Consider the following 13,831-nt stretch of genomic DNA (forward strand, 5'->3'; position numbering starts at 1 on the left):
GTTTGTAACTGTTCAAACTGATGCTTCCCACGAAAGCCACTATAGTGGTTCGTACTGTTCAAACTAATACTTCCTACGGAAGCCACTATAGTGGTTCGTACTGTTCAAACTAATTCTTTTCACGGAAGCCACTATAGTGGTTCGTACTGTTCAAACTGATTCTTTTCACGGAAGCCACTATAGTGGTTCGTACTGTTCAAACTGATGCTTCCCACGAAAGCCACTATAGTGGTTTGTAACTGTTCAAACTGATGCTTCCCACGAAAGCCACTATAGTGGTTCGTACTGTTCAAACTAATGCTTCCTACGGAAGCCACTATAGTGGTTCGTACTGTTCAAACTGATTCTTTTCACGGAAGCCACTATAGTGGTTCGTACTGTTCAAACTGATGCTTCCCACGGAAGCCACTATAGTGGTTCGTACCGTTCAAACTGATGCTTCCCACGGAAGCCAGTATAGTGGTTCGTACTGTTCAAACTGATGCTTCCCACGGAAGCCACTATAGTGGTTCGTACTGTTCAAACTAATGCTTCCTACGGAAGCCACTATAGTGGTTCGTACTGTTCAAACTGATGCTTCCCACGGAAGCCACTATAGTGGTTCGTACTGTTCAAACTGATGCTTCCCACGGAAGCCACTATAGTGGTTCGTACTGTTCAAACTAATGCTTCCTACGGAAGCCACTATAGTGGCTCGTACTGTTCAAACTGATTCTTTTCACAGAAGCCACTATAGTGGTTTGTAACTGTTCAAACTAATGCTTCCCACGGAAGCCACTATAGTGGTTCGTACTGTTCAAACTAATTCTTTTCACGGAAGCCACTATAGTGGTTCGTACTGTTCAAACTGATTCTTTTCACGGAAGCCACTATAGTGGTTCGTACTGTTCAAACTGATGCTTCCCACGAAAGCCACTATAGTGGTTTGTAACTGTTCAAACTGATGCTTCCCACGAAAGCCACTATAGTGGTTCGTACTGTTCAAACTAATGCTTCCTACGGAAGCCACTATAGTGGTTCGTACTGTTCAAACTGATTCTTTTCACGGAAGCCACTATAGTGGTTCGTACTGTTCAAACTGATGCTTCCCACGGAAGCCACTATAGTGGTTCGTACCGTTCAAACTGATGCTTCCCACGGAAGCCAGTATAGTGGTTCGTACTGTTCAAACTGATGCTTCCCACGGAAGCCACTATAGTGGTTCGTACTGTTCAAACTAATGCTTCCTACGGAAGCCACTATAGTGGTTCGTACTGTTCAAACTGATGCTTCCCACGGAAGCCACTATAGTGGTTCGTACTGTTCAAACTGATGCTTCCCACGGAAGCCACTATAGTGGTTCGTACTGTTCAAACTAATGCTTCCTACGGAAGCCACTATAGTGGCTCGTACTGTTCAAACTGATTCTTTTCACAGAAGCCACTATAGTGGTTTGTAACTGTTCAAACTAATGCTTCCCACGAAAGCCACTATAGTGGTTCGTACTGTTCAAACTGATGCTTCCCACGGAAGCCACTATAGTGGTTCGTACTGTTCAAACTGATGCTTCCCACGGAAGCCACTATAGTGGTTCGTACTGTTCAAACTAATGCTTCCCACGGAAGCCACTATAGTGGCGTAGAGTGCTTAAGAGGTTAAAACTTCTTAACCCCCAACCCTCCAAAACAATTTTTAAAAATGACTCGATTAAATTGTATTTGTATTTCATATTCTGGAAAATATCTGGAATCAAAATGGTGAATAGAAACGAAAATTTCATCTGCAAATAGTTACATTATTAGTAGTCACGCGTTAAATAATTATTGGGATCAATTTTTTTGTGGGGTTGCAATGCTTGACACTAAACCAGTCAAGCCGATCAAATGATCGGTTTTAGATTTTTCATTGAAAGATTGTTAACATCGTATGGACTCATTGCATGAGAAATGATTCCATAAATTTCTCAATGCATATACTGTAATAAAAGTTCCGAAGCATAAATAAATTCAATTTTAACATTCTTGTGAAACGTGTGAGTCACTTTTTATGTAGGTTTAGTGTTCAGCCACTTATGGCAATTTTAAGAGAGTCAATAGGTGCTTCTGGAAAAAACAATGAAACTATGCAACACATAATACATGTGCTTGAAGAAAGAACACTATTTTTGTGTGGAGATACAGCTCTGTTGAATTAATCCAGATAAGATACTTTGGCAATAATAATTCTTATTAAATCCACATTAAATAAAACTGGAAGGTACGTTGAAAAAAATTATTGTAACCATGAAAAACCTTTGGTAAACAGCATCTCCGTTGAAGTTAACGACCGCGAGCACCCAGTAACCATATTTAAGTTTAATTAATGCATCGGGGTCGAGGAGCGAAGATTCACAGCTGATCGCGATTACTCTCAAGGCGATTCGCCAGCGAGAGCTCGCCATTCCCGAAGAAGGTTGAAGAAGGTTGAAGAAGGTTGCCGGTCACCTTCACAGTCCTCCAGAAAATCCTACACGGAGAAGTTTCGAATCTGACTGGAACAGTTTCACGCGTACACACACACACACACAGTCTCGCGGGTCCCGGCGCGTGAAAGCGGCGTCGTTTGCTTTACAAACACACGGTGAATGCATTTTATAATCCGAATGAGAAGAGATTCCTTTTTTACCGCGAGCGGGAACACTCGGCCGGCTCGCGGGGACGATCATGCTCTGCCCAGCGTGATTCAACGGCCCCGGCGACTATGGGACACCGGGCTCGCAAACGAGTCATTGAGATTCATGATCTTCCCCCGAACCGTTCGCCAGACGTTCTCTCCTCAATCGCTTCCTTATCGAGGTGAAGTTCAACGTCTGCTCGGTCGACGTAATTCGATCTATTTCGGTCGAGGATGTGCTGGAAGCCATTTTCTTTCGCCTGTTTTAGTCACCTAACGGTGGATTTTTTTTATTTTATCAGCGAGGAAGTAGAAAATCCCCGATCGATCCAAGGTGATACGGGCTGGTCCAAAAGATCATTTGAAAAATTCACATTTATTCTTGCATAAATAAATCCGAATTTTAAATCGTCTAGTGACTTTTGCGAATCCACTTTAAATCTTTAAAATGTGTAAGTCTTTTAAAAAACCCACAAAATTAGAGCAAGAATTGATAATAAACGACCACATTCACGACTTTTTGGCAATCCAAAAATAAATTCACATTTATTCTCGCACAAACAAATTCGAATTTTAAATGGCCTAGTGACTTTTGCGAATCCAAGATCGTGGGTACTCCAATGGAAAAGCATCTTTTGGCCATCGAAGAATATTTCTCGTCCTAACCTCTTTAAGAAAACCCACAAAATTAGCGCAAGAATTGTTAATAAACGACCACATTCACGACTTTTTGGCAATCCAAAAATAAATTCACATTTATTCTCGCACAAACAAATTCGAATTTTAAATGGCCTAGTGACTTTTGCGAATCCACGATCGTGGGTTCTTCTATGGAAAAGCATCTTTTGGCCATCGAAGAATATTTCTCGTCCTAACCTCTTTAAGAGAACCCACAAAATTAGCGCAAGTATTGGTAATAAACGACCACATTCACGACGTTTTGGCAATCCAAAAATACATTCACATTTATTCTCGCACAAACAAATTCGAATTTTAAATGGTCTAGTGACTTTCGCGAATCCACGATCGAATAATATTTCTCGTCCCAATGTCTCTCAAAAAACCCCCAAATTTAGCACAAGAATCGACAATCCACGAATGCAAAAATACTTCGCATCCCAGTGTCTCTAAAAGAACCCACGAAATCATTCCAAAGGGACTCAGAAAAGGTCCTTCAACCACCAAAAGACATTTCCCATTCCAATCAGCCATAATCCACAATAATGAATCGTTTCAAAAATCTGCAGCCCGCGATGATCCCACACCTGAACCTCGAAAGCCGTCCACCGGTTCCCAAAACGAATGATGCAATCCGCGAGACACGGTAACAGGTGGCAAAGTAGCCAAGACGAGACGTCCTCGATCCCCCGATCCAGAAGCGATCGACCGAACCACTGGGTGGAAGGTTAGCCCGCGAAGGTGGCTAGTTAAAAAAAACTACCGACGCGATCAGAGAGATCGTCGAAGTTTACGCAGTATACTGAGCGAAAGCTCGTCCCCTTTGAATCTCCAGATGGTCCTTCATGGCGAGGACCGTGGGATGATGGGGCGGCAGACCTTCGTCCTCGACGAGGTATCTGAGAGCCTCGGTTGCACAAGCGTCCCATCCAGCACCCCAGGACGCCGGGACTTGTTCCTGGAGGCTCCTGGAGTCCTTCAGATCCTCCAGATCCTCGTCCATCCTGAGACGATGATCCAGATACTCGTAGGACTCCCGGAAGTCTTGCTTGTCCCGCGAGCTCGAAGAGCACGGCCATTTTTCCGGGAGCTCGTCGTGATAGGACATCTCCTGGACGTCCTGATCCTCCAGACAGTCGTGCTCCAGATAGCTGGACTCCAGGTCCTTCCTGTCGCAGGAACTCCTCGACAGTCGGGAAGAGGATGTCTGCTTTTGCTGAGACTGTTTCAGCTCCGCGGCCAAAGAGGCGGCTAATTGATGCAGCAGCCTGGTGTTCTCTTGCTCGTCCTCTTCGTCCTCCAGCTCGTCCAGCTCCACGCCCTCGTCCTCGGATGAGGACAACAGGTCCTCGTTCTCGTCGTCCACGCCCAACAACGTCAGCAACCTCTCCGCCGCATCTGCGCAGAGCAATTTTTGTATGCCGATTGTGTCTGATAACTGTACAACTGCTTAATTGCGATCGAGCCGCCTCGCTCGATCCCGAGACGGTTTAATGGATCGAACGGATTCCTCGGCCCGGGCCTGTCGATCGATTATCACCCCGGGATCGATCGACTGTCCTGCTCGGGGGGGGGATTATCAATACGAGTAATCGATTTTGCCCAGAATTTCGTGTCCGAGCTCCGACCGATTGATTTTTTTTTTTTTTGGGTAGTTTTGTTGCGCAGAAAATGGCGGATCATGTTTGGAAAGTGATAGTTCGGAACGGGATGTTTGGAAGGAATGTGTGAAAGTGCTCCTTTTGGCTCTTCAGAGGATACTGCATTCGCACCTGCCTGTCACGGTTAATAATTTGACAGGATCTTGATGAAGGACGCATTACTTTTAATTGTACGAGTGTCTCTTCCTGATCGGGCACGGCCATTTTTTTTTTATGGACACGTACTCTCCTCTTACCTGCAGATTTATCGCGGGGATAAATGTTTTATTTGAGAACCAGAAGGAGATGTTGAAGCCTTCGATAGGATCTCAAAGAATCACGCGGAATTTTTAATTAGTCTTTCCTGAGGGCTGACCATTTTTTATCACGGGCACGTACTGTTAGCTTTCTTGATTTATTGCGGGACTAAATGCTTTTTTATTGGAGAACGAGAAAGAGACGTTGAAGTCCTCGACAAGATCTTAACGAGGGGTGTAAAATATTTAAATGTATGTCTTTTTGGTCTTGGGGGACCATTTTCAATTATGGACAAACACTGTTGCTTTTGGATTGATTGCAGGGGAAAGATAATTGATTTGGAAATAAGGATAAGGTTTTCAGATTTTTAACCAGATCTTAGTGAAGGGTGAAGAATTTGTAATTTAATAATTACCTTTCTAGTTTTATAGAGCCATTTTAAATTATCAACTAATGCTTTCCAATGGTCTTTTGAAAGATAAGAAAGTATTAAAGGAGTTTAAAATAGTTTTATAATAAAAATGTATCTAATCTTCCCAAAAATTTTCAGAAAATTTCAGAAGTTACTGGTGCCAGCATTTCTCCCAAGAATGTTTAAAAAATCGCATAAGTTTCAGAGGCAGCAGTTTCGCCGTCAAGTTTCAGCGGAGCGCGGTAAAGGGTTGAAATTCGAGCGGTCGGGTTCCGTCAGGTCCAGCGTCGGCCCTCGGGCGAGCGCGGCATAATTTGTTAAATAAAACGCCATAAATTGCCTCCGGGTGTCACAAAGGGTCGCCATTAATCTCCGGCGAGGACGCAGCTTCGTTCCAGATACGATTCGCACAGAAAACCAGTCGACTTTTGCGCGAGCGAACGGTGCACAATCGCGTCATGAATTTCTGCCTGCTGGAATAGAAGACGAACAACGAGAGACAGCGGCGAAGAAGGAACCAGAATCCCGAAGAAGGAACGGGATCGCGTGAAAAGCCGACGAACCCGATTCCACGTGTGTCCTCGCGACAAGGCAGCGTGCTCGCGCGATAAAGCGGGAATCAAAAAAGAATCGAGAGAGAGAGAGAGAGAGAGAGAGAGACCGGAATTCAGTTTCGACTCGGTGGCCCGGTTTCAAGCTCTATCCTGTGGGAATCCCTGGCCGACAGCCTCCCATGGGAACTACCTGTCGCTACCCACCCCATCATCCGTCCTGCGAATCATCGAATTTCGCACGAGCCTCTCTCTCTCTCTCTCTTTCGCTCTCTTTCTGTGGCTCGGCCGCCGTCTGTCGGTGGATACGCACACTTTCCTCCCCTGGTCCCGCACATCCCCTGTGAGAAACAGGGGAGAACGGGTCGCGGCAGGTACAGCCAGTAGCTTACCTGTTCCTGGGAACCGCGAGGATTATGGCAACGCAGGGGGTGTTCAATTAAACGACACTTTGTCGGGCGATGCGCGAGATCCAGTCGAACGCTTGGACATGATACCTTTGGGAATTTTTTAGATGGGAACCGGTGGACGGATCGATTCCGAATTTTAGGGGTGGGTTTCACGGTGTTTGGAGAGTATGAGCATATTTTTTTTTTATGCAGCGACGGTGATCTTTCTGGGAATTGTTGAGGGGCAAACGTTAGGATCATTGCGAGAAACGTATGTGGAATTAAATCACAGTTTAGGATTTTTTTAAACAAATCTAGTGGACGTATCGATTTTAAAGTTTGTGGGTGTATTTTGCAGTCTTTGAGGAATATCAACATAATTTTTTTATGTAGATATATTAATTTTGTGCAAGGTTATACTAGTTGAAACATCAGGAGTGTTATGATCGCTTTGAAGGGTCCAAATCAGAAGGAATTCAGATCGTAATAAATTTAGGAATTTTTTAAAACAAATCTAGTGAGAACGTAAATTTTTAATTTTGTAAGTATCTTCTACAATCTTTAAGGAATATCAACATAATTTTTTTATGCGGAAATATTAATTCTGTGCAAAGTTATACTAGTTGAAACATCAGCAGTGTTATAATCGCTTTGAAGGGTCCAAATCAGAAGGACTTCAGATCGTAATAACTTTAGGAATTTGTTAAAACAAATCTAGTGGACGTATCGATTTTCAAGTTTGTGGGTGTAGTTTGCAGTCTTTGAGGAATATCAACATAATTTTTTTATGCGGAAATATTAATTCTGTGCAAAGTTATACTAGTTGAAACATCAGGAGTGTTATAATCGCTTTGAAGGGTCCAAATCAGAAGGACTTCAGATCGTAATAACATTAGGAATTTTTTAAAACAAATCTAGTCAGAACGTCAATTTTAAATTTTGTAGGTATCTTCTACAATCTTTAAGGAATATCAGCATAATTTTTTCATACAGAAATATTAATGTTGTACAAAGTTATACTAGTTGAAACATCAGGAGTGTTATAATCGCTTTCAAGGGTCCAAATCAACAGGACTTCAGATCGTAATAACTTTAGGAATTTTTTAAAACAAATCTAGTCAGCACGTCAATTTTTAATTTTGTAGGTATCTTCTGCAATCTTTAAGGAATATCAACATAATTTTTTTATGCGGAAATATTAATTCTGTGCAAAGTTATACTAGTTGAAACATCAGGAGTGTTATAATCGCTTTCAAGGGTCCAAATCAAAAGGACTTCAGATCGTAATAACTTTAGGAATTTTTTAAACCAAATCTAGTCAGACCATCAATCTCAAAATTTTTTCCAATCTTCTACAATCTTTAGAGAATATACACATAATATTTTCACACAGAAATACTGATTTTTCTCGAGGTTCCAATATTAATAGTGAGAGAACTGAGACGATCAGTGCCACGATAAATTATTTACTGTTCATGAATGGTCACTAACGACTCGGGGGGATGTTTCCGATGTCCGAAAGTTTGAAGAAACCTTAGGGTGGAAACTGCCTCAGACGAGCATCCCTAAAACTGTGAGAACTTGGACACGCAAGGTGAGAGTTGCCGAAGTTTACCTGGGAACGTCGTAGATAATATCTGGGACGTTCAATTAAGTGATTCTTTATGGGGTAATATTTTAGGCATCGATGGGAACATCCGAGGAAATTTGTAGCGACTGTCGAGATCGAAGGGACGGCTGACTCCAGGAAATTAAGTCTTCTTGAGGCTGGGAGAGTGCTCAAGGGTCGTCGAGCTGGGTTACTTTGCTCGTACCTGTTCGTGGGAACATGATGGATATCCTCTGCCAAGAAAGAAAGAGTTCATGATTTAACATCCCGGTAGTCGCAATTTATCCTTGGACATTGATCACGTTGAGCACATCAATTTCCAAGTAATCAACGAGTGAACTCTTCATACATTCACACGGTGCAAATGTATGAAGTATTCTACATCTTCGGATCGATGAAGATCTTTAAAAAACAGTTTCCGCAAAATTGTCCTTGACCTTGAATATCAAGGTCAAATTCTTGTTTATTCTCATGACGCGTGAACAGAAATTTGACATTCAAGTTCAAGGACGATTTTGCGACACCTATTTTTTACGTTTCTTTACATCCTGTAGATGGAAGAATTGAGAATTGATAGAATGATTTTTGAAATTATTAGGGGTATCCATAAGTAATCAATTATTTGCAAAGAATTTGTTTTGCCTTTAGTTCTGTACCGATCGTTGATAAGGAAACACGTATTCTTTCAATTTTCAACTGAACTGAGAGTTCAGCTATTTGCTTCTGTCAATATTTAGGTTATGTTTAATGTGTTTACAGAAATAAATTGTTGCTGTAATCAAAGTTAGCAAGGGAATTAGGTAAGTGGGGTCCTCAATGGACCCCATGTATGCATTCATGTTCCTAATATTTCGTTTACCTATGCACTTAAGGGTTAAGAAATAAAAACTTGAATTTACTACAAACTTTGTTTTAGATTTCAAAATAATTGATCACTTATGGGCCCATCTAACATAAGATGATGTTACTGGGGGTGACTTGTCGGTTCGCAATTGAAATTGTTGCCGTTGATGGACCCATTAAAGAGTCTTCTCTATCGGCCACAGACTTTTAACAATTATAAAATATTCCTACAGTTATATAGGTAATGTGTTCACATTTGTACATATAGAAAGAAACTGAAAATCGGACCTCCTCTCTGCATTTACAATGGAAATAAGCAAGATTAACTTCACTGTTAAAAATTTTACAATTTAACAGAGGAAAGTCGTGGAATTTTAGAATTATGTTTTCATAGTACTTTGGGGAGCAGTGATTTTCTTATAGTTTCTTCATTGCTCAGCAAATCCTGTAACTTAGATTCCCGAAGAAAATATTCAAAGTATTGGAAGGATTGAAAATTTGCAGGAAAGATGGCAAACTGTCCTTGATAATGATGGAGATTATCTAATAAATTAAGAAATAAAAACCTGAATTTACTACAAACTTTGTTTTAGAGTTCAAAATAATTGATCACTCATGGGTTCCCGTAATATTTATTATCGAACGCAAAAATTAATCGCACGAATATGGAATCAAAGTTAATTTGGTGGTTCCCAGAAGCCCCAGGCGGGCTCGCAGGATCCAAAACCAAGAAGTCCCATCAATTGGAGGTACGTCAGTCTTTCATACTTGGCTCGACAGTTATTGGAACGGAGTGGAGCAGAGAGTTGGACCGAAATTGACTAGAACCGTGGAAACAGAAGGGAAGGGAATCTCCAGCGAAGTTTCAGCCAGCTCGAAGCCATTATTTTTTGGAGGGGGGGGGTGGTCGAGGGGAGATTGAACGTGGAAGAGACTGCTCTTGTTATGAATTATGTAACGACGCGCCGCTGTTGGGCTTGGATAGTAGTTGGGAAACAGAATTTGCGTCCGCTTATGGAAATGCTGTTTGTGCGGATGTATAGTATTTACCTGGCCGATGAAGGATACAGCGTTTGATAAATGCCGGGATGAGGGAGGTATCTTCGGGGAAGCTGAGTCTTCCATTTGCGAGAGGAAATGCCGTTTGTACCGCCTCGAATACTATGGCAGTCTCTCTTCGATATGCCGCGAACAAATCACTCGAATAAGCTTGAAATGTCTTTTCAATATTTCACGGAATAAAACCTGAACCATCGAGGCACGATCGTCCATTGTTATCCCGAGTAAACGACGAATATTTCTATGCGAGTATATGGTGAATTAAAAATTGAGACGATGCACAAACATTTTGTTTCGTGAATATTTTTCTGTGGAAAATTAAAATGTTTCTCCGATATTTTCGACAGGCAAAGGAAATCTTAAAGTGTTGGAAAATAATGACTTCACTCATTTCTAGGTCTTTATGCAGAATAAAAATTTTTCCTTAATTGCAACAAACTGGACTGAAATTTATTTTCTTTCTTGGTATAGGTTTAATAGGTTTAATTCTTCTGATGTTTTTACTGTTTTAAACGACTCGTTTTTGTCATAAATCCGCTGTCTAGTAATTTCAATCTAAACTTCTTAATTTTTGCGCAGTCCATACAGAATGGAAAATAAAACAAAAATGTTTCTTTCCTATTAATTTCGATAAATGAAAAAGTACAAAGTCTACTGTCTTCCACAGTTAAGATACATGTTTTACAAATTTATCCTCGCAGGGTAGATTTTTTTACCCTCGAGAAATTAATAAAGACTCGAATTTAGGGGCTAGGATTGAAATTTGTATTTCCCACTGGAGACCGCAGCGAGGGTAGTTCAATTTCACTATGAAAGGGGCAAACGAGTCCCGATTATGATCTCCGGTTGGCCGAAATTCCACCAGGAAACCGTCCAGTGCCACGGTACGGTGGGACCAGACGATTTTTTCACGATAGCCCATTTTTTGAGAGGCTTTATACATTAGGCGCCCCCTTTTTTATTTCTTTATCCCGTCGACACCAGAGGAGAGTCGGGACCAGTCCGAAACGAGTTCATTGTTTTTCTTCCCCCCCTGGAGGACAACCCCCCAGGACGTGGACGCCGGACGTTCCCACAGGGATAGCCAGATTTAAATGTCTCCTTTTCTATGGCCTCCGAGACGGGATTGGGTTAGGTTAGTCAACGATTTAAAGGGCTTGACGGGTGTCCCAGTGCTTCGTCCCACGGCCACCGTCCGGAAACGATCTCACAGTCCACCTTGAACCCTCGAGCATCCCTTCTCGACTGTTCAAACCACACGTCGACTCGATACATTAACACCTTGCTTCGCTAACTAGCAAAAAGTCTCAGGAATTTCATTAGCGATATAAAAAGTGGCGAGGTAAAAAGTCTAGTCATTGTTCTCTGAACCCCCCTGCATTCTCAATCATATTTCATCGTTGCAAAATTAGTTTGGAACTGGGGAATAGATGTTAACTTATAGATGAATTCAAAATTCAAAATTTACAGATTTTTCTATCTATTTTATATTAATTATTTCAATGGTCTAATAAGAACATAAAATACACCTATGAAAAGTACCTTGATTAATTTTTAAGTCTGGAAAAATTAGGTTTGGAACTAGGCAATGCATGTTAATTTGTAAAGGAATTCAAAATTCACAATGTACACATTTCTGTATCTATTTTATATTAATTGTTTCAATGTTCTAACGAGAACAAAATGTACCTATGAAAAGTACCTTGATTAAGTTTTAAGTCTGGAAAAATTAGTTTAGAATTAGGCAATACATGTTAATTTGTAAAGGAATTCAAAATTCACAATGTACACATTTTTGTATCTATTTTATATTAATTGTTTCAATGTTCTAACGAGAACAAAATGTACCTATGAACAGTACCTTGATTAATTTTTAAGTCTGGAAAAATTAGTTTGGCAAAAGATGTTAATTTATAGATGAATTCAGTATTCACAATATACACATTTTTGTATCTATTTTATATGAATTGTTTCAATGTTCTAACAAGAACATAAAATATACCTACGAAAAGTACTTCGAAAAAATTAAGTTTTGAGTCTGGAAAGAATGACAGCCGCCATGTTTATTGCCAAAGAGTGCAGGCTGTGGAATGTATATTTTAAAATATTTTAAATTAATTTTTCCAGGAATATGATGAAGGGGTTGCTTAGAAAATATTGTAAGGTTTCAAGCAAAGTGGTCAACTAACTTTAAAACGTGTTGCTTTCAGTTGGATTAATATTTCTCTTCGTTCCACTCGCATACAAATCTCATTTCTCTAAACTCCAAGTAATAGCCCCCACGATTTAACTCCGGCAATCCCGTGCAGAGTTCCCAATTAAATTCGCTGCCAACTTCTCCCAATGATCCCGACATTTCTTTCTACATTTGTTTCTTCGTACACTTATCTTGCTCCAGTGCATTACACCTGCCTCGTTCATCGTTCTTTATCTCGCGCCATACTTCTTCCTGATTCCTCCATTTCTCTTTCGCCTATATCCTCTTCCTTTAGCGTCGGGACACTTGTTTCACATACTTTAACGTCCTCGACGTTCCACCGCTAATCCGTGAACCTCTCTCCTAACATTTTACAAAAATTCTACCCAAATTTCTTTCATTTCTAAAAGACCAGGAGTCAAAAATATTCAAAATGTGAATCAAACATATTCTATAAAAATTTCCAAGGCTTATTTCTTGAAATCCGTGTAGCCTTTTTCTTAATTGATAATTCCAGAGGGAGCTACAGTACTTTTCACAGTCTAGCGATAGGATTAATTATTTAAGGGCCCGGTTTTTGTAGATTCGCGATAAGGTAGAGCGACCACGTTACCGACAAAAATAGGCAAAATTTTATGCACAATAATTGTCTGAACTGAATGCAAGATACTGAAGCCACCTGTATCTATTTTCTAAATAATTTCAATTACTTGAAAATAATATAACAGTATTTTCCAGTGGTTTTACTGTTTTGCAGTTGACTTCGGTTTTGTCATAAATGCGTAAAACCGGCAGTGTAGTTATGACTTTAGCATACTCCCTCAGGGTTTGCTATGTTAATGTGACGATCTGTGACTTGAAACAAACATTTTCTGCTCTGATTATAATTTTTACTGACGTTTAACAGAATGCACCTACGGCATAAATAACAGTGAAAAGTTCAAGAGCTATGACTCCGTAGATTCGCGATAAGGTAGAGCGACCACGTTACCGACAAAAATAGGCAAAATTTTATGCACAATAATTGTCTGAACTGAATGCAAGATACTGAAGCCACCTGTATCTATTTTCTAAATAATTTCAATTACTTGAAAATAATATAACAGTATTTTCCAGTGGTTTTACTGTTTTGCAGTTGACTTCGTTTTTGTCATAAATGCGTAAAACCGGCAGTGTAGTTATGACTTTAGCATACTGCCTCAGGGTTTGCTATGTTAATGTGACGATCTGTTACTTGAAACAAACATTTTCTGCTCTGATTATAATTTTTTCTGACGTTTAACAGAATGCACCTATGGCATAAATAACAGTGAAAAGTTCAAGAGCTAAGACTCCGTAGATTCGCGATAAGGTAGAGCGACCACGTTACCGACAAAAATCGGCGAAAAATGGTTTCACGCGCCTCGACTTTTCGTCCTTGTATGAGAATATTTTTCGCTGGGAAAGGGCTCGTTCGAAAGGGGAAGGTTCAATCTAGCGCGCGCTGGTCACGAGCTGACGAGATTATGCGGATATTTGGTAACATAAGCGTTAGAAGTAGGCCAAAAATTGACGATGCGCGTGC

At 40.6% G+C, this 13,831-nt stretch overlaps 1 protein-coding gene across 1 annotated transcript in view; it reads right to left on the bottom strand.

Annotated features, from left to right (window-relative positions):
* Nucleotides 1–4,061: 4,061 nt before the first annotated feature.
* The window catches only part of LOC143360962 (uncharacterized), a 64,868-nt gene continuing 55,098 nt past the window's right edge, over nucleotides 4,062–13,831 (bottom strand). Inside the window, exon 3 of the mRNA XM_076800188.1 lies at nucleotides 4,062–4,707. Within this exon, the coding sequence (XP_076656303.1) occupies nucleotides 4,100–4,707 (608 nt within the window). The 3' untranslated portion in view covers nucleotides 4,062–4,099. The remainder of the gene's footprint in view (nucleotides 4,708–13,831) is intronic.

The sequence above is a fragment of the Halictus rubicundus genome, chromosome 1 (genome assembly GCF_050948215.1).
Source record: "Halictus rubicundus isolate RS-2024b chromosome 1, iyHalRubi1_principal, whole genome shotgun sequence".
Taxonomy (NCBI): domain Eukaryota; kingdom Metazoa; phylum Arthropoda; class Insecta; order Hymenoptera; family Halictidae; genus Halictus; species Halictus rubicundus.